The following is a 20,764-nucleotide window of genomic DNA, read 5'->3' on the forward strand; positions in this document are numbered from 1 at the left end:
ACAGTCTCTCTCATCTCAGCCACTGAAGCTTGTAATTCCTCCAGAGTTGTCATAGGTCTCTTGGTGGCCTCCCTCACTAGTCCCCTTCTTGTACGGTCACTCAGTTTTGAGGATGGCCTGTCCCAGGCAGATTTACAGCTGTGTCATATTCTTTCCATTTCTTGATGATTAACTTAACTGTACTCCAACAGACATTCAGTGACTTAAAAATTTTCTTGAATCCATCTCCTGACTTGTGCTTTTCAATAACCTTTTCACGGAGTTGCCTGAAATGTTCTTTTGTCTTCATAGTGTACTTTTGCCAGGATACTGACCAGCAGTTGGACCTTCCAGATACAGGAGTATTTTTATGACAATCAATTAAAAACACCTTTACAGTGATCTCCATTTAACTAATTATGCAACTTCTCAAACCAATTTGGTGTGTCATATTAAAGGGGGTGAATACTTATGCAATCAATTATTTTGTGTTTTATATTTGTAATTAATTTAGATCACTTTGTAGAGATCGGTTTCACTTTTGACACTGCTGATCAGTGTTTAAAAACAATTTAAATGCATTGTGATTTGATGTTGTAAAAAAATAAAACATGAAAACTTCCAAGGGGATGAATACTTTTTATAGGTGCTGTGTATAGCTAGGGTGCCTAAGACTTTTGCACAGTGCTTTATTTGTCAATGCGGAGCAGAGATCGAGTTTGTAAATCTGGTGGGTGCAAAGGATGTCGGGAATGGCAAGCGTGGAGCGTCATGGGAAGGGTGTGGGACAGCTGGCAGAGAAGGAATCCCAGGGGAAGGAGGGGTGGGTGGCACAGGTTCAGACACACCCATCCCTGAGACACTAGGCAAGGTCAATTGATTCCAAAAAACTAGCTTATTAATCATTACAGAATGTCTTCTCTTTTGCTTCCTGCTCTCTCTCCTCTTCACTCCCTTTCTTCCAACCACAATCCCCCTCTCCCTGTCTCCTTCCCACTCTCTGTCCACAAAAGAGACCCATATCAGAAACAGGATTATCATCGTTCACATATGTCATGGTTTATTATTTTTTGGTAGCAGCAGTACGGTGCAATACATAATATTACTCAAGTACTGTGCAAAAGTCTTAGGCATCCTAGCTACAGGTATATATCTATATAATACACACACACCCAAGACTTTTGCACAGTACTGTAAATGGAGAAAGATTGCTAATGAGTGAGGTACAAAGGGAGCTGGATATGCTAATGCACGGATCATAAACAGCTAACAGACAGGTCCAACAAGCAGTTTGCCTTCTTAACTACATGGTGTCCTTCTTTGCAAAGGGGTTTGAGTTTAAAAATAGGGAGGTTTTGATGCAATTGTACAGATGGTGGTGAGGCCTCCCCTGAAATACTGTGTACAGTTTAGTTCCCCTAATCTTAAAAAATTGTAAGTAATAAGAAAGAGATTCACCAGGTTAACTCCCGCAATGACAGAGTTGTCCTACCTAAATAATTTGGGTCTACATTGCTTGCAGTTTGGAGGAAAGAGGGTTAACCTTACTCAAGCATATAAGAACCTAAGGGGACTTGACAGTTTAGTTGTTGGGATGTTTTTGCTCGTGGGAGAGTTCAAGGGGATGTTCATGTAAAACTGAGATATATAGAATTTTTTTCTTTCAGATGAAGGCGAATCTCTGCCTTGGTGGTGGTGGAGGCTGGATCATTATAGGTATCTAAAGCGGAAGTGGATAAGTATCTGAGCAACCAAGGAATAGAGGGATAAGGAGAAATAGCACAGGAGAGGAGATGAGGCCAACATAGACCAGGCGTGATCATTTTAAATGGTCGGGCTGGCTTGAAGGGGCTGATGCCTATTTTTTTATGTTCTACTGTGACATTGTTTAATTCCAGTCTTCTGCAAAAATACACATCCATTCTTCACATACCTTTGATCCCCATGATCTCCAGGCTTGTTTCCCACCATTTGGCTTCCATAATATTCACTCCATTAAAAGCTCTGCTGCCCGTGTACTGAGTCACATCAAGGCCTGTTCGCCTATCACCCCTCTGTCATCTGCCTTTGTGGACAGATGCCTCTAATTTAAAGTTGCCATCCTTACAAACAAATCCCTCCATTGCTCCAACTAACCTTCTAGGCTCAGAGTTCCCTGCATACTCTTTCAAACATAACAGACTTTTATAGCTACTAATCCCTTTTCAAGATGTTCGGCAGAGTTGTATTTGAAAGTCTGAGCTCTGACCTACTATTCTTTAATACTAGAACTACCCACTTATCTCCATTCTCTCGATCACTCTCAGTCCCCCTGTCTTCCATCTCCCCAAAGTTTTCACCTTCCTCTTTAAGACATTGCTTCTTAGCTACTTCTGCCTTGAGCTTTTGTTCATTTCTAAAAGTATTATCTACATTTCAGAAGAGTTTAATTGCCTGTAGAGCACTTGGGGACATGTGAGTACATACATTACTGTTTTGGATCACTGCTGAATTATGTATAGGTCATCCTTGTAAAGTATCTTCCTGTGAAAGAGACTCTAGAAGTAGCATTATTATAGTTTTTTTAAAAATATTTCTGACCAAGGGAAAAACTAGTAACTTTTTGAGGCATAAACATCACTTTGCTGGTACTCAATTTTACAATTTCCAATAGGATCACACAAACACCAGACTACAATCAGGCATTGATCCCTAATGGGTATTGCTAATTTGCCAACATAGCCTTTACAGGCAAAACCATGAGCTAAGGAAGGGGACCTGGAGAAAGGCCTTTATCATGACATTACTGGATAATCTTACCTTCTCCTTGAATCTCCATAAATTGAAGGGGATAAAGGTCCTTCCCAACTGTGCCTTCTGGAGCTGGACATGGACCTGATCAACAAAGGCAATGAATCCTGATCCTCATCGTCCATCACATTCTCAGGATCAGATCCATTGTCATTTTGATCTTCCTCTGTTCTGTCTTTCAGATTGCATTCCCCACTCTCTTGGTACGTGAAATAATTGTTGGTTTCCATAGCTTCTTGCGAAGGACAGGAGGCTGTAAGTTGTGGGAACGTTTTTGCTTTCCCAACGTTACCGAGTTGCGTTAGGCACGTTGAACCCTTCTCTGTTCTGCTAACATCTACTGAACTGCTAGCCTCTGGATAGTGACGAAGTCCGAGTTCTCCAAAGGATGTTGATCCTTGCAAAGACGGTTCCAATGAGGGAATATCCTCTGTGCTGCTGGTGGCATCTGTCGCAGAGTCATCATAATCCAGGAAGGCACCATCCTGCAGGAAAATCATCAGAAGAAACAGGTTGGAATTTAAGACAATCTCTATGCTGGATGGTTGTGAGTTCATGTCTCGCCCAATGGCCCTCATTGTCTGTAAGATTATTGGAAACAGTGTCAACTAAATCAGGTGGAGAACATTGGAAACACTCAGCAGGGCAAGTTTCTCATCTATGAGGTGAAACATTAACTCTGCTTTTCTTTGCACAGATGCTACCTGACCTGCTGAGTGCCTGAGGCATTTCCAGTATCTCCAGCACCCGGAGTTCTATCATTTTCATCTTTCCCTTCAGAAAGGAAATAATTCAGAGGGAGGTGGGAGAAAGAATGAAGGTAGTGGATTGCTTTGGCGGGACTTGACACAGACTCAAAGGTCTCCTGTGCAGTGACAGTGCTATGATTCTGTCTCTAACTCTTTCATTTCAGGATTTGAGCTCTAAACTCTAAACTGTAACACTGAGGGGGTGAATCTTCGCAAGAGGTGCTGTCAGCCCCAGGTAGGCCAAGTACTGGGGTAAAATTAAGCTCCAGCCTGCTCAGGGGTTGGTGGCATACTGCAGAATAGGCCAATTTGGCCTGGTCCAACACAGTTCACCATCCTGGCCAGGAAATATGTAAGGTTCAGGTAAATCAAGATAATAAGGAAAAAGAGAAAATGCTGAATGACTTCCAAAAGAAATATACAACATGCCCACAAAAGGATTTCCAATATTTTATAAGGAATATTCACTGCCAATTTTGACCTGTCAAAAGTACAACACAGCAAAACACCAGCAAAAAGCTCCCCAAGTACATAGTTTTCAAATGACCCCTTCAACATTCAAAGGAAATTTATTATCAAAGTACATATATGTCGCCATATACAATCATGAGATTCATTTTCTTGTAGGCATCTCAATAAATCCACAGAATAATAACCACAACAGAATCAATGAAAGACTGTACCAACTTGGGTGTTCAACTACTGTGCAAAAACCAACAAACTGTGCAAATACAAAAAGGAAGGAAGGAATAAATAAATAAATAAATAAATAAATAAATAAGCAAGCAAGCAAGCAAGCAATAAATATCGAAAACATGAGATGAAGAGTCCTTGAAAGTGAGTACACAGTGAGTCCACTTCAATGATGGGGCAAGTGAAGTTGGGTGAAATTAAATTCACTTTTTGCATCTGTGTTGTTAGAGAAGTTGGGAGGTTTAAGTTTAATAACTTGAGGGGGTTGGTCCTTCACGTCATATGTTAAGATAATGCCAATCTTAGGATCAAAACTTAGTCTGGATCAACAGTTGTTTCTGCCATCCTTGATCTAAAATAATACTTGGATATATTGAACAAAGGAAAGTCCCCAAGTGCTTTTGAGGATGAATTGTCCTTAGAACTGTAATGACTGTTGTAACGTGACAGGTATTTTACACCTGCAGTATCGCTTCCGCATTAAACTCTTTTTCAATGAGGCAGAAATGTTGGCCAAGATACTGGGAGAGCCACTGAAATGAACAAAAGGAGGGCATTTGGGCCATCATATTAATACTGGCAACACTCACAACATGCTGGAGGAATTCAGCAGGTCGGGCAGCATCCGTGGGAATGATCAGTCAACATTTCGCCCCAGAACCCTTCGTCCCGAAACATTGACTGATCATTTCCACGGATGCTATCCGACCTGCTGAGTTCCTCCAGCGTGTTGTGAGTGTTGCTTTGACTCCAGCATCTGCAGAGTATTTTATATTAATACAGGCACTTCTGTACTAAATAATTCAAAATTAATTTCCAGCTGTTAATACTAAATACAGTATTCCTTTTCTAAAATCCAGTTGCATTAGCTTCAATGGAACAGAATTTTGAAAGCACTGCCATTCAATCATTCCATTATTGATAGGAATGGGGATAAATTTTTAGGCCAACGTGGCTGAGCAGAGCGTCTCACCATTCATCAAGTAAAGCAGTTTCTGTGGAAGGAGAAACAGGTTTAATCCTTCAGGTCAAGGGCCCTTAGTCTGAACTAGGGGAAGTGATAAAACAAGTCAGTTTTAAATTGCAGGAGGGTAGACGAGGAGTGGGGAGGAGATGGGGATAGACAGCACAAAGGGAACATTTCTGATTGGGTGAAGCTAGGGTTGCCATGGAATTGTCTTGGAATCAGAACCAGGTTTAATATCACTGACATGTCATCAAATCTGCAACAGATAACAAACTATAAATTACTATAAAATATATATGAATAAAAATTAAATAAGTAGTACAAAAATAGAGAGGTGGTGTTCATGGGTTGGTTCATTGTCCATTCAGAAATCACATGGCGGAGGGGAAGAAGCTGTTCCTAAAATGTTAGGTGTGTGTCTTCAGGCTCCTGTACCTTCTCTATGATGGTAGTAGTAATGGTGATCAGTGGCTCCTCCATACCAGACTAGTGATGCAGCCGGTCAGTCTGGTACAGTATATAGAATGAAGGGGGTTAAAGAGGGAGAGGAGACAAATAAGGGACATGTAAAAGCTGTTAACTGCAGGTCAGGATTGCTTCGGAGTCCTGAAACTGAAGGGGAATACTGGAAATGCCCAGCAGATCAGACAGTGTCTGCTGGGAGAGAAAAACTGAGATTTAAAATTGTGCCCTCTGGTTCCTTATTGTCCAATTGTTAAAGAGCTGGGTTAGTGGATGGGGTGATGGGGTGATGGGGTGATGGGGTGGTTGGGGTGATGGGGTGACAGAGTGGTGAGGTGATTGGGGTGATGGGGTGATTGGGGTGATGGGGTGGTGAAGTGATTGGGTGGTTGGGGTGGTGAAGTGATTGGGTGGTTGGGGTGGTGAGGTGATTGGGTTGATGGGGTGGTTGGGGTGGTGAGGTGATTGGGGTGATGGGGTGATTGGGGTGATGGGGCGACAGGGTGACGGGATGACGAGGTGGTGGGGCGACAGGGTGACGGGATGGTGAGGTGACGGGGTGGTAGGGTCGTGGGTTGGTGGGGTGATTGGGTGATTGGGGTGATGGGGTGGTGAGTGAGGTGATTGGGGTGATGGGGTGTTGGGGTGGTGAGGTGATTGGGGTGATGGGGTGGTGAGTGAGGTGATTGGGGTGATGGGGTGGTGAGTGAGGTGATTGGGGTGATGGGGTGTTGGGGTGGTGAGGTGATTGGGGTGACGGGGTGGTGGGGTGGTGGGTGATGGGTGACAGGGTGATGAGCTTAACATTTTGATTAACAGAATGGAAGGTACGTTGTGATTTGAACCAACGGACAAACTGCTTTCCCTTCCCCAAATTACCTCAATGTTTGAATGTTACAGAGTTTAATCCCTTGTATAACTTATGTAGCCCATTTGTAGTGTGTCAGAAATAGAACATCTGCATTTAATTTATTGTCAGTCTTGTGCTGAATCTTAGTACTGAAAGATGGTGGAATCCATCCTTGGTGTGAGGAAGACTTTCCTTCAATTTTTTAAAGAATTTACATTAAAATGAATATATAAATAAATTTCACTTGTTGAAAAAGGCCTTTTTGTGCAGATTTTTTTTTAAACATCTGGAAGCAACACAAAATAACCACTGCAGATCTGTTCTTGTGCTGGCACTGATCCCAGGCTGGGTTGGGGCCGTGTTTCTGAACGCACCGTATGTTTTGGCAGCTCCTGCAGTATTTTCTTTTCCATAACATCCCTCCACAGCAAACGTGGATGGCTTCTTGGACACCAGCCCAGGTACTACAACATCAGGCTGAGCTGCACTCCACAGCCACATTTGTTGGAGACCTTAAACCCACCAATGGGGGAGGAAAGATCGTGTCTTGAGGACAGGAGGAGGTCGTTCTGGGCCACAAGCATGAGCCAGCATTCAGTTAAATCAAGTTTGATCTATATTTCTATTCAATTCACCCAAGCTGAAACTGTACTATTCTGGACTTGTCAGAGAAAATAGTTCCTACCCTCAAACCTACCAACTGTTTAATCAACTTAAGCTCATCTGTAATCATCTGTCAAGCTGTGGCTCAGTTGGGAGCTATTTTCCCTCTCTTTAGATTGCTATTCCAGGAACCTGCATATGAACATCTGGACAGTGCTGAGGTAGGACTGCACTAATGGAAGGACCGTATTCAAATGAGGCATTAAAAGCAGGAACCCCGGCAGACTCCTGATGAATTTTCAAAGAAAAGTTTTCCCTAGTGCCCTTGCCCCGCATCAGCATCATTAAAGCGGATAATATAGTTTTCAGCACTGCTGTTTATGGGAGCCCGTTGTGTACATATTGACTACCGCAATCCATCTATTGCAAAGGAAATAATCCTTCAGTAGTATTATGTTGGATGAAAGGACACACAAAATGCCAGAGGGCCAAGCAGCATCTATGGTGGGTCTACTGTTAAGCTGAGGCCAGACATGGATTAGAGGAACAGCATGGGATTCCACCATGGTAGTCTCCAACCTGGCAGCATGAACGTCGATCTCTCCAACTGTGGTAACCACTGCCCTCTGTTCCACCCTTTGTTTTCCCTTATCCCACCAGCCCCCTTCTCTTTCCCATACCCCACCTTCCATCTGTCCGTTATCCACACATTCCTCCCACCGGTTTTCCTCTCCATCCCCACAGGACTCTCCTGCCAGATTCCATTGTCTTCAGCCCTCTGTCACTTCCGCCTATCACCCCTGAGCTTTTTACTTCATTCTACTCTCCCCCTCATGACCATCCTTCCCTTCTCGCCTGGATCCACCTATCACCTGCCAGCTCGCACTCCATTTTCCTATACACCCCTCCCCATCCTTTTACACTGGCCATCCTCCCTCTTTCTCTCCAAACCTCAAGAGCATTGTCACAAGACACAGACCGTCCATTTCCTTCCATAGCTTCCACTTGACCCCATGTGCTCCCCTTGCATCTTGCGTGTCGCTCCAGATTTCCAGCATTTGCAGTCTCTCTTGTGTCTGCACATTGGCTGATAAAACAGTTTGGAATACCTCGAACACCAGAGATTCTGCACAGCTGAGAATCCTATGCGACAAACACAATATGCTGGAGGAACTCAGCGAGTCAGTCAGCACCTATGGAGGAGAATATACAGACAAATGTTCAGTCCGAGACCTGGCAGTCCTGATGAAGGGTCTCAGCCCAAAATATTGGCTATTTATTCCCCTCCATAGATGCTGCCTGTCTTGCTGAGTTTCTCCAGCATTTTGAGTGTGTGGCTTGGGATATCTTGAGATTGTGAAAGATATAGTGGAACTAACAGCTTTCACTTAAGATATAGAGCAGAATTAGGCCACTTAGCCCATCGAGTCTGCTCTACCTTTTCATCTCCTGCCTTCTCCCATCATGCACTGATCAATCAAGAATCTATCAACCTCTGCCTTAAGTATACAAAAATACTAGGCCTCCACAGCTGCCTGTGGCAATGAATTCCACAGATTCACCACTTTCTGGTCATCTCCATTATAAAAGGACACGCCTCTATTCTGAGGCTGTGGTTTTGGACTCTCCCACCATAGGAGACATCATCTCCACATCCATTCTACCAAGGCCTTTCACCATTCAATAGGTTTCAATGAGGTCACCCTCATTCTTCTGAATTCTAGTGAATACAGGCCCAGAGTGATCAAATGCTCTTCATATGACAAGCTGTTCAATCTTGAAATTATTTTCATGAACCTCCTGTGAACCCTCTCCAATTTCAGAACATCTTTTCTAAGACGAGGGGCCCAAAGGATGACCTTGGTTATCAATTACCTTGGCTCGCTCTAGCTAAATGGAAGTGGTCTGCCCTTGGGGAGTTGCTGACCACGAGAGCAGTTGCCAGCTAAACTACTTGCCTTGTCCTCAGCCATCCTGTTGAAGTACATCTCCTCCACCTCACTGAGTGAGTTTGACCGTGTTTCCACGTTGGCACAGGCTGGGGGCGAGCTCTCCGGAACCTGGGGAAATGTGTGCGGACACTGCTTGCATTCTGTGGAAAGGGAGTACAATAAAAGGTAAGTGAAGCAAATCAAATACTTGTATTTGCAGGAGAACAAGAGAAGTTATCTACAGGCAGTCCTCCATATCCGTGGGTTCCGCATGCGCGGATTCAACCAACCACGGATCAGGAAAACCCGGAAGTTCTCTCTCCAGCACTCGTTGTTTGAGCATTTTTTTTCTTGTCATTATTCCCTGAACAATACAGTATAACAACTATTTATATAACATTTACATTGTATTAAGTAATTCAGAGATGGTTTAAAGTATACGGGAGGATGTGCGTAGGTTATATGCAAATACTATGCCATTTTATATAATGGACTTGAGCATCCATATTTTTTGGTATCCGCGGGGGGTCCCGGAACCAATCCCCCACGGATAAGGAGGGCCGACTGTACTTACACAAAGTTTAGCAGTGATCTGGAAGTGGAGGGAACGTAGAAGCAATCTCTATCACAGCTTTCAAGTGGAGAATGGGGAAATGAGGGCAGGTTTGTAGAGTTTTCAGGGTAAACGATTGGGAGCGGGATTAATTACACAGCTCTATCAAGTGTGTCGAGAGGCCTCCTACTGCGACGTATGGCTTTACACCTCAAAGCAAAACCTAGAAGTCTCAAAATAACTCGCAAGGGGAACTGCTCCTGGGAGCACATTTCGGAAACAGAATCAGAATCAGAATCGGGTCTAATATCATTGGCATATGTCGTGAAATTTGTTGTTATATGACAGCAGTACAATGCAATACATGATAATAAAAGCTGCAAATTTACAGTAAAATAACTGTGTTAAATGAAATAAGTCGTGCATAAGCAGAAAAAAAAGTTGTGAGGTAGTTTTCTTGGGTTCAATATCTATTCAGAGACCTTTTGGCAGAGGGGTAGAAGCTGAATCATTGAGTGTTGAATTGAGGTTCCTGTCCCTCCTCCCTGATGGTAGCAATGAGAAGAGGGCCTGTCCTGGGTGACAGGCGTCCTTAATGACAAGTACTGCCTTTTTGAGGCATTGCTCTCTGAAGATGTTCTGGATGCTGAGGAGGCTAGTACCCATGATAGAGCTGACTGAGTTTACAACTTTCTGCAGCTTATTTCGATCCCGTGCAGTACCTGCCCCAAACCAGACCACAATGCAGCCAGCTAGAATGTTCTCCACAGTACTTCTGTAGAAATTTATGGGTGCCTTCAGTGCCATACCAAATCTCCTCAAACTCCTAATGAAATATAGCTTCTGTTGTGCCTTCTTTGTAAATGTACCGATAATGTTGGGCCTAGGATAGATCCTCAGAGATGTTGACACTGAGAAACATTGGCTGTTGTATCCGTCAGCCAGTGCTCTGTTCCACCTGGCCATGGGCATTGGCATTGGTGTTGGTTTATTGCTGTCACATGTACCAAGACACAATGAAAAGCTTGTCTTGCATACTGTTTATACAGATCAAATCATTACACAGTGCATTGAGCTAGAATAAGGTAAAATATTCACCATGCAGAACAAGTTGTAAAAGCTGCAGTAAAAGTGCAGTGCAGGTAACCGATAAAGTGGAAGCACATAACCAGGTAGATTGTGAGGCCAAGAGTCCATCTTAGCTTATATCCATCTTAATGGTGGAGCAGACTCAATGGGCTGAGTGGCCTAATTCTACTACTATGTCTATGGTCCTATCATACAACTGGTCCATTCAAGAGACTGATAACTGTGGGATAGACATTGTACTTGAAACCGGTGATATGTGCTTTCAGGACTTTGACTGATGGGAGAGGGGAAAAGAGAGAAAGTCCGGGGTGGGTGGGGTCTTTGATTATTCTGGTTGCTTTACTTAGGCAGCAAGAAGTATTGACCGAGTCTAGAGAGAGAAAGCTGGTTACTATGGTGTCCACAACTCTCTACAGTTACCTGCAGTAGCATTCAGAGCAATTCCCACACCAAACAGTGACACATCCAGACAGAAAACTTTCTATGGTGCATGGATAAAAATCGGTAAGAGTCGATGGGGAATTTCTTTAGCCTCCTAAGGAAGTAGAGGCTCCCCATTACTATAAATAATCTACAAATGGTCTCCCTTCAGGATCCCAGCACATCCCTCTATCAATGCCATCACAGAAAGCAAGTCCTAGCTAATAGAGAACCTCAAAACCATTAATATTTACAGCACGAAGGAGGATATTTGGTCCATTGCTTCAATACTATACTTCTATAAGAGCCATCCCAAGCTGTCAAATGCTAAAGCAGTGTTACTGAACTGGAAATCCATATGAGGGTGCATCAATGGTTCAGAGGCAAAAGTTGGAATCCTAAAACCACCTGGACAATTCTAATTTAGTTAATTATATTTGCCATGCTATTGTTGTCTAGTTTTGTTTTGTTGCTGTTGTCACTGCTTTTATAGTTCTGAACGTTGTAGGCATGATATGTTGGCACTGGAACATGTAGTGACACTTGTGAGCTACCCCCAGAACATCCTCGGGAGTGTTGGTTGTTAATGCATTTCACTGTATGTTTCGATGTACGTGTGATAAATAAATCTGAATCTGAATTATAGACTTGTAGAAGTAAAAATGAACATGAAACTACCAGATTATTATAGACATCCAGTGCCTATAGAAAGTACTTAGCCCCCTTGGAAGTTTTCATGTTTTATTGTTTTACAACATTGAATCACAGTGGATTTAATGTGATCAAAAAAATGACTGTGTCAAAGTGAAAACAGATCTCTAAAAAGTGATCTAAATTTATTACAATTATTAAACAGAGAATAATTTATTGTATAATTACTCACCCCCTTCAAGTTAGTATTTAGTAGATGCACCTTTGGCAGCAATTACAGCATTGAGTCTATGTGTAGGTATCTATCAGCTTTGCACATCCGGACACTGCAATTTTCCCCCATTCTTCTCTACAAAACTGCTCAAGCTCTGTCAGATTGCATGGGGGTCATGAGTGAACAGCCCTTTTTGAGTCCAGCCACAAATTCTCAATTGGATTGAGGTCTCAGACTTGGCCACTCCAGGACATTAACTTTGTTGTTTTTAAGCCATTCCTGTGTAGCTTCTGCTTTCTGCTTGGGGTCATTGTCTTGCTGGAAAACAAATCTTCTCCCAAGTTGTAGTTCTCTTGCAGACTGCATTAGGTTTTTCTTCCAGGATTTCCCTGTATTTTGCTGCATTAATTTTACCCTCTACCTTCACAAGCCTTTCAGGGCCTGCTGCAGTGAAGCATCCCCACAGCATGATGCAGCCACCACCATGCTTCATGGTAGGGATGGTGTGTTTTTGATGATGTGTGGTGTTTGACTTATGCCAAACATAGGGTTTAGTCTGATGGCCAAAAAGTTCAATTTTGGTTTCATCAGACCATAGAACCTTCCATCCAGCTAACTTCAGAATCTCCCACATGCCTTCTGTCAAACTCTAGCCAAGATTTCATGTGAGTTTTTTTCTAACAGTGGCTTTCTCTTTGCCACTCTCCCATAAAGCTGTGACTGGTGAAGCACCCGGGCAACAGTTGTATACACAGTCTCTCCCATCTCAGCCACTGAAGCTTTAACTCCTCCAGAGTTATCATAGGTCTCTTGGTGGCCTCCCTCACTAGTCCCCTTCTTGCACTGTCACTCAGTTTTTGAGGATGGCTTGCTCTAGGCAGATTTACAGCTGTACCATATTCTTTCCATTTCTTGATGATTGACTTAACTCTACTCCAAGGGATATTCAGTGACTTGAAAATGTTCTTGTATCCATCTCCTGTCTTGTGCTTTTCAATAACTTTTTCGCAGAGTTGCTTAGAGTGTTCTTTTGTCTGCATGGTGTAGTTTTTGCCAGGATACTGACTCACCAGCAGTTGGACCTTCCAGATACAGGTGTATTTTCACTACAATCAATTGAAGCACTTTGACTACACACAAGTCTCCAAAAACAGATCTCCATTTAACTAGTTAGGCGACTTTTAAAACCAATGGCTACACCAATGATGATTTGGTGTGTCATATTAAAGGGGGTGAATACATGACCATCAATTAATTTAGATCATTTTGTAGAGATCTGGTTTCACTTTGACGTAAAAGAGAACTTTTCTGTTGATCGGGGTCAAAAAAGCCAAATTAAATCCACTGTAATTCAATGTTGTAAAACCATAAAACATGAAAACTTGAAAGGAGGGTGAATCCACACTGTACTGTACTTCGGGATCACTACTGTCTTTAAGGGAAGAGAACCTATTGTACTTAGCAGTGTGGCCTGCATGTGAGTCTAGACCCACCAATGAGGTTAAGCCTTACTGTCCACTACAATAGCCTAGTAACCATCCCATTTCAAAGCTAGTTTAAAGATGGGCATCAAATTCTGACCTTACCAGCAATATCTATGCCATCTGAATGAATAACAAATATTTCACTGTCTGCTGCCAGTCTCTAAGAGTGAGGTCAATGTGTTTTTCTCCCCAGAGACAGAAGCCAGTCCATCAATTTCTTTCTATGTACAAAAAGGATTAATATATCACAGCTCAGATGCTGCACTTTGAAAACGTGAATATGAGAAAAAGGATGAAGATATTTATGTTAACATAAGCCACTCAGGACTGATGACTTTTGGTTATCATTACCTCTCTAACACGGTAAACATCATCATTAACTAACCAGGAATTTGACACCATGTCCTTAAAGTGACAGCCTGTTTTAAGCACAGTTGCTCCTGAGTTTCAGAAAGAGAACTTGCCGAGAAGCTGGCTGACTTCCCTAAAGTCATGCTGGCCAGTCCATTCACAGCCAGCTGCTTTATAGGCTGGGAAATTCAACTGGCCCAAACCATCACGTGCTACCGAATCTGCACATACTTTTCCTCCCTCTGCCTTGTCGACTTAGAGGATGCAAAGGATATCATGCACATCTCAGGGATGAGAACAATTTCCTTGTTTTTAAAGCACTAACCTCACTTTTTCATTAGAAACCAGCTTGCATCCTGTGATAGATGTAACGGCAATGAGACAATGATCAGATGATCTGTTTGTCATTTTGACTTAAGGAAGTAGACACCTAGGAGAACCCCACAGCCCTTCCTAGAAATAGTGCCACAGGCAATTTTTACATCTGCCCAAACATGTAGGCAAGGCCGTAGATTTAACGTCTCAGCTCAATGGTGCAATGCTGAAGTCACTAAAGCCCTCAGTACTGCAGCCATTGTACCAGTGTAGGTTTACGTGCTCAAGTAACCTTTTGACTCAGAGACAAAAGTCCCACCGACTGAGATATAACTCAATGCAATTGGCTAAGGGATGGTACTAATGTGACAATAGCATCCAGATTGGATGTCGTTGAAACACTTTTATAAAGTATTCCATGAAAGCTATAACTTAATTTGACCATTATCTCTGTTTCTCTTTGAAAGGGAAAGTTGAGGAATCTGTCCTGGATTTTTTTTAGATGTTTTAGCTTTTTTAGGTTTGTAGGGATGATTTTGGGGTAAGAGAGCAGAGTTAGGGGTCAAGTCAGGTTTAAGGGACAGGAATATGGGGGAAATTAGAGACCAAGTCAGAGTTTAGGCCTCCAATCCATGTTTGAAGGACTGTGATGTGAACATGGAGTCCATAGTCGGAAGCTGTGTTAGAGTACCAGTGTGGAGGAGGGTCGGTGGCTACCTCCTGTGCCACAAACCCCCCACCCCCGGTCAACAAGCCATCGTCAGGACTGGAGTTCCATTTTGGCAGGAAGCATGAGGGCCAGTGACCTCCCTACGGATGCAAGTCAGCAAGACCAGAGTTTGAGGCCTAGTGTTTGGGTTCTATCATCCGTGAGTCCAGAGCTCGAGGCTTGGAGTTCAGAATCCTCATCCATCATCATCAGCAAGAAATGGTATCAATATCGAAGATCGAGACCCAAAGGAAGTTCAGTTGTTGAGGCGCAACGGCCAGAGCCCTGAATCTGCGAATTTCTGCCAGTCCACTGGAGGCTGAAGACCTCCAGCGGGCACTGTAGGCTGAGGAGTGGGCTTTCTCTCATCTCCTGTTGTCTTGTCGTTCATTGTACTCTGCCCAGCACGGTGGACATGCTGTGTCGCTACTGGAATCTGTGGCGACACTTGCCGGCTGCCCCCAGCACATCCTTCGGCATGCTGGCTGTTAATGCAAATGATGCACTTCACTGTATGCTTTGATAGATAAATCTGAATCTAAACAAGATGTAGAAATTGAGCAGATACACACAGTTACATTCCTGACACCTGTGTTACTGACTGCAGCCCTACTATCATTAACCCAGCCCCTCCCCACTGTCACTGAGTTATCACATTCCCAGTGCATCTAAACCTTTGTTAATACAGCTTTATCACGGTAACCCCCTTCCTCGGCGGCCTGTATCTCTGACAGTAGTGTACTGATTTTAACTGAAACTCCCTCACAAAATCACTCAGTTATTACATTCCTCAGCAGCCTGAGACAGCATCTCATATTTTCACTGAATAGTGTCCCTCCTTCAGCATTCTGTGTTACTGACTTTATCAGCAATGATTTTAACTAAAACTCTCACAGACTGTCACCCCCCCCCACCGTCTCTCTCAACCAGTTTACCTTAATTCAACTCAGTTATCTCATACTCATTTTTTTAAATGATGTAAAAGACAGATTTTGGCCCATTGAGTGTACACCAAAATCCTGTCGGTTGCACTCATTCCCTAATTTCCTTGCAAGTTATTCAGCTTCACTTCCCCCTTTACTGGTGCCACTCCAGATCTCTCCGTCACTCTCGTCCCCCAAGTTTCTTTAGTTGCTTTCCTCTGACATTAAATCAGCTCCCTCACAGTGTCACACAAATGTATTCCCCCAACTGCCTTACTTTACTGACAGTATCACAATCTTTGTTGTTGTTCCTTTTTAGTGCCGTCTGGCGCATTGGGTGGCATTTTTGCCATTTCCGTGGCACTTTGTTTTTTTACAAGGCCGAGTTGCCAGCTGGACGCTCAACGCTCAACCCAGCATGGATGGGAAGGAGCCAGCCGGATTCGAACCCAGGACCATTCGACTCGAAGGCCGGTGCTGATGCCACCCGCTCCACCGGCCATCACAATCTTTAAACCCACTTTGAAGGGCTCTACAACTCATGCTCACAGTGTTATTTATTTACTTTTTTATTATTTGTATGACTTCCCTTCTTTTGTGCATTTTTGTCAATTTTCCTTATGAATAGTTTTTCATAAATTCTATTGGATTTCTTTATGTTCTGTAAACGTCTGAAAGAAAATGAATCTCAAAGTAGTATATGGAGACAGAGAGCACTGTGCAAAAGTCTGAGACACATATATCTAACTAGGGTGCCTAAGACTTTTGGAGAGTATTGTAGTAATCTTATGTATTGCACTTTACTGCTGCCACAAAAAAACACCCACAAATTTCATGACATATGTGAGTGATGATCAACCTGGTTCTGATATGGGTCTCTATTGTGGACTGACAGTGGGAAGAGGGCAGGGAGAAGGGGAAGAGAGAGGGGAAGGAACAGGAAGCACAAGAGAGACGTTCTGTAATGATCAATAAACCAATTGCTTGAAATCAAATGACCCTGCCTGGTGTCTCAGGGCTGGGTGTGTCGGCACTCGTGCCAACCCCCACCCCTGGCAGCCCTTCTCTGCCACCTGTCCCACACCCCTCCTATGGCACTCCACCCTCACCATTCCCAGCATCCTTTGCTCCCACCAGATTTGCAATCTCACTCTCTGCTCCAAGTTTACAGATACAGTACTGTAAAAAGTCTTGGGCACCCTAGATATATATATGTGTCCGAGACTTTTGCACAGTACTGTATATGTTCTCTGATAACAAATTTATTTTGACTTTGACTGATGTTTATCCAGAACCACCATCTGGCTCTTCACCTTACGTCCTGTTGACTGTACGACAACTGATGCTTACGCATGCCCTTTACTTATGACTCAATAATCCTTCTCCCCCAGCAGCCTGGCTTACTTACTTATCTCTCTGATGACGTTAATTCAACTCCCTCACCTGCCGTTCAATATCCTTCTCTCCCAGTACCTTTTGAATGACTGTATCACTACAGACGTTTATCCAGCTCCCACATAGTGTCAGTCAGTGGCCCCTTTTCCTTTAGTTCCAATCATAAAGTGCCCGCCTACACAAACCCTGCTTTCTTTCTGCATTCCCACTAACTCCTCCCACATTCTACAACTCGCCTACATACGAGGGATAAAGATCATAAGACATAGGAGCAGAATGAGGCCATTCAGCCCATCGAGTCTGCTCTACCATTCAACCATGGCTGATTTACTGTCCCCCTTAATACCATTTTCCTGTCTTCTCCTCGTAACTTTTGACGCCTCTACTAATCAAGAACCTATCAATCTCCACTTTTAATACACCCGATGACTTGGCCTCCACAGCCATCTGTGGCAATGAATTCCACAGATTCACCAGCCTTTGGCTGAAGAAATTCCCCCTCATTTCTGTTCTAAAGGGACACCCTTCTATTCTGAGGCTGTGCGCTCTGGTCCCAGACCCTGTGGGGAGGAGACATTCTCTCCACATCCACTCTATCGAGACCTTTCAGTATTCAGTAGGTTTCAATGAGATCCCCCACTTATTCTTCTAAACTCCAATGAGCACAGGTCCGGAGCCAACAAGTGCTCTGCATATGTTAACCCTTTCATTCCTGGGATCATTCTTGTAAACCTCCTCTGGACCCTTTTCAACGTCAGCACATCTTTTCTTCGATATGGGGGTCCAAAAATGGAGTTACACTTGCCTCTTTTCAATCAAACCACCTTTCCTTCACCTGGGGGGAAATTTGCAAAAATAAAACTTACACATCGGCTCTCTCACTGGTCGCTTCTTTGAGGACCCAAGGATGAAGACCGCCAGGACTCAGAGACCTGTCAGCCAACAGTCCCTACAAATTATCCAGCACAACGTCTTGAGAGATTTTAGTCTTCCTGAGGAGTTCCTCCTCCCTTCCAAGTTCTGATTTACGGCTATATCCAAAATGTTTCTTGTATCATCTGCAAAGAAGACCGATGTAAAGTATCTCTAACTTCCGGTAATTACCCCCCCCCCCCCAACTCTCCTTCACTATTCCCCAATCTTGTTTCTCTCTCTCGCCTTATCTCCTTACCTGCCATCAAGTCTGCTCCACTATTTCATCATGGCTAATCCAATCTTCCTCCCAGCCCTAATCTCCTGCCTTCCCACCATATCCCTTCATGCCCTGACCAATCAAGAATCTACCAACCTCTGCCTTTAATATACATAATGAGTTGGCCTCCACAGCTGCCTGTGGCAAAGAATTCCACAAGTTCACCACTCTCTGGCCAGGGAAATTCCTCATCTCCATTCCAAAAGGACACCCCTCTACTCTGAGGCTGTGTCCTCTGGTCTTACATTCTCCCACCATGGGAAATACCCTCTCCATGCCCACTCTATCAAGGCCTTTCACTATTTGACAGTTTTCAATGAGGAATTTAAGGTGGAGGGGGGGTATATGGGAGGCAAGGTTTGAGGGTTGGCACAACAATGTGGGCCGAAGAGCCTGCACTGTGCTGTACTATTCTATGTTCTATGTTCTAGGGCACCCCTCATTCTTCTGCATTGTAGTGAATACAGGTCCAGAGCCATCAAACGCTCCTCATATGACAAGCCATTCAATTTTGGAATCATTGATCCTCTCCTATCAGATTCTCCCTTCTCCAGCCCTGTATCTCTTTCACCAATCAACTTCCCAGCTCTTTACTTCACCTCCTCCCCTTCTCCCAGTTTCACCCATCACCTACCTCCTTGTACTTCTTCCTCCCCTCCCCCTTTCTTCTTACCCTGACTTTTCCCTCTTTCTTTCCAGTCCTGGTGAAGGGTCTCGGCCTGCAATGCCGTCTGTTTACTCTTTCCCCTAGATGCTGTCTGGCCTGTTGACTTCCTCCAGCATTGTGTGTGTGTGTGTGTGTGTGTGTGTGTGTGTGTGTGTGTGTTGCTGATGTAAAGTACCTGTTTAGTTCCTCTGTCACCTCCTTGTTTTCAATGATTAATTCCTGACACTGGTCCTGCACTCACTTTGTAATAGTTACACATTTGTACAGTACGGAGAGGGGCCGTCCTGCTCAATTTGCCCATACCCACTGCGATACCAATCTATGCACTTGCCCACATTAGGCAAACATCCCTCTTTCCTTTCCTGTACAAGTACTTGTTCAAATGTCTATTAAATAATCTAACTGTATGTCTCCAGCACTTTCTTTGCCAGTCTGTTCCATGTAACCTCCAGCCTGTGTGGAAAAACTGGCCCATCAGATCTCAAACAAGAGAGAATCTGCAGATGCTGGAACACACACAAGAAGCTGGAGGAACTCAGCAGGCCAGGCAGCATCTATGGAAAAGAGTACAGTTGACATTTTGGGCCGAAACCCTTCAGCATCAGATCTCTGACCATTTCTTAACTCTTCTCTTTTTGTGCAGCACCCTCTCCTTTCACTCAGTCGTCCCTCTCTCTGATACTCCATCTTATTCATCGCATGCCTGTTGATGTTTCTCTCCAGCTCCTTGACCGTGACCTCTCTCCCCAGGGCCCTGTTAACAGTAGCCTTGCTATTTGACTCTTCCAGACGTCAAGCTGAACGAATTTCTGTATTTATTATCGAAATGTGCAGATGAGCAGGAGTAAATTATGGAGGGACCAACAGACACCATGCTGGCTTTAGCAAGAAGAAAATGGACACATGTTGGAATGGGACAAGAAACTTGTGCAATGATTGCAAATCACCCGCTGTGCTTTGCAGAGCAGGCTGTGTGAGCTACTCCAGAATGTTATGGACAGAAGTGCAGAAATTGAATTTTATTTACTTAGATTTTTATTTAGAAACACAGCACGGTAACAGGCCCTCCCAGCCCAATGAGCTCGCGCTGCTCAATTACACCCATGTGACCAATTAACCTCTAACCCGTACGTCTTTGGACTGTGGGTGGAAACCAGAGCACCCGGAGGAAACCCATGCAGTGACGGGGAGAACGTACAAACTCCTCACAGACAGCAGCAGGAAATGGATGCAGGTTACTGGCGCTGAAACAGCTTTACACTAACTGCTACGCTACCATGCTGTCCCAGTGATGCCAGACTTGTGTCCCTGGGCTTTGGATCAATAATCTACAGACATGCGTTCAAATCAAAGCACGAACGATACAAATTTCAAAGTCAATGAATTAAGTAGAAAATTAAAACTAATGTGGACCATGAAACCATTGAATTGTTATGAGTACATATGGATAATGAATGTCCTTGAGTGAAGGAAATCAGTCATCTATGCCTACACTGACATACAGTATACATTATTCCACACCCACCACGGGGTTGACTTTCTCTGTCCTCCGAAGACAGACTCTCAGTTCAAGAACAATTAGAGATGTCTCTATGAGTACAAGGATAGCAGGTGTACGGAGGCCAGCGCAAGTCGATGGGGCTAGGAAGAGTAATAGTTCAGCATGGACTAGATGAGACCAAGGGCCTGTTTCTGTGCTGTAGTGCTCTATGACTCTGACTTTGTCAGTGAGTCCATAATCTGCGCATGAATGATAAAAAAAGTTCAGAAAGACAGA

At 43.7% G+C, this 20,764-nt stretch overlaps 1 protein-coding gene across 2 annotated transcripts in view; it reads right to left on the bottom strand.

The window, feature by feature from the left end:
• Positions 1–20,764, bottom strand: part of arhgef18b (rho/rac guanine nucleotide exchange factor (GEF) 18b) — a 210,270-nt gene that overhangs the window by 154,234 nt on the left and 35,272 nt on the right. For both annotated transcript variants that reach the window (XM_063032417.1, XM_063032416.1), the window contains exons 2-3: positions 9,052–9,185; positions 2,779–3,254 (exon numbers count right to left, since the gene is read on the bottom strand). In XM_063032417.1, coding sequence (XP_062888487.1) covers positions 2,779–3,254; positions 9,052–9,185 — 610 coding nt within the window. The remainder of the gene's footprint in view (positions 1–2,778; positions 3,255–9,051; positions 9,186–20,764) is intronic.

The sequence above is a fragment of the Mobula hypostoma genome, chromosome 24 (genome assembly GCF_963921235.1).
Source record: "Mobula hypostoma chromosome 24, sMobHyp1.1, whole genome shotgun sequence".
Classification (NCBI taxonomy): domain Eukaryota; kingdom Metazoa; phylum Chordata; class Chondrichthyes; order Myliobatiformes; family Myliobatidae; genus Mobula; species Mobula hypostoma.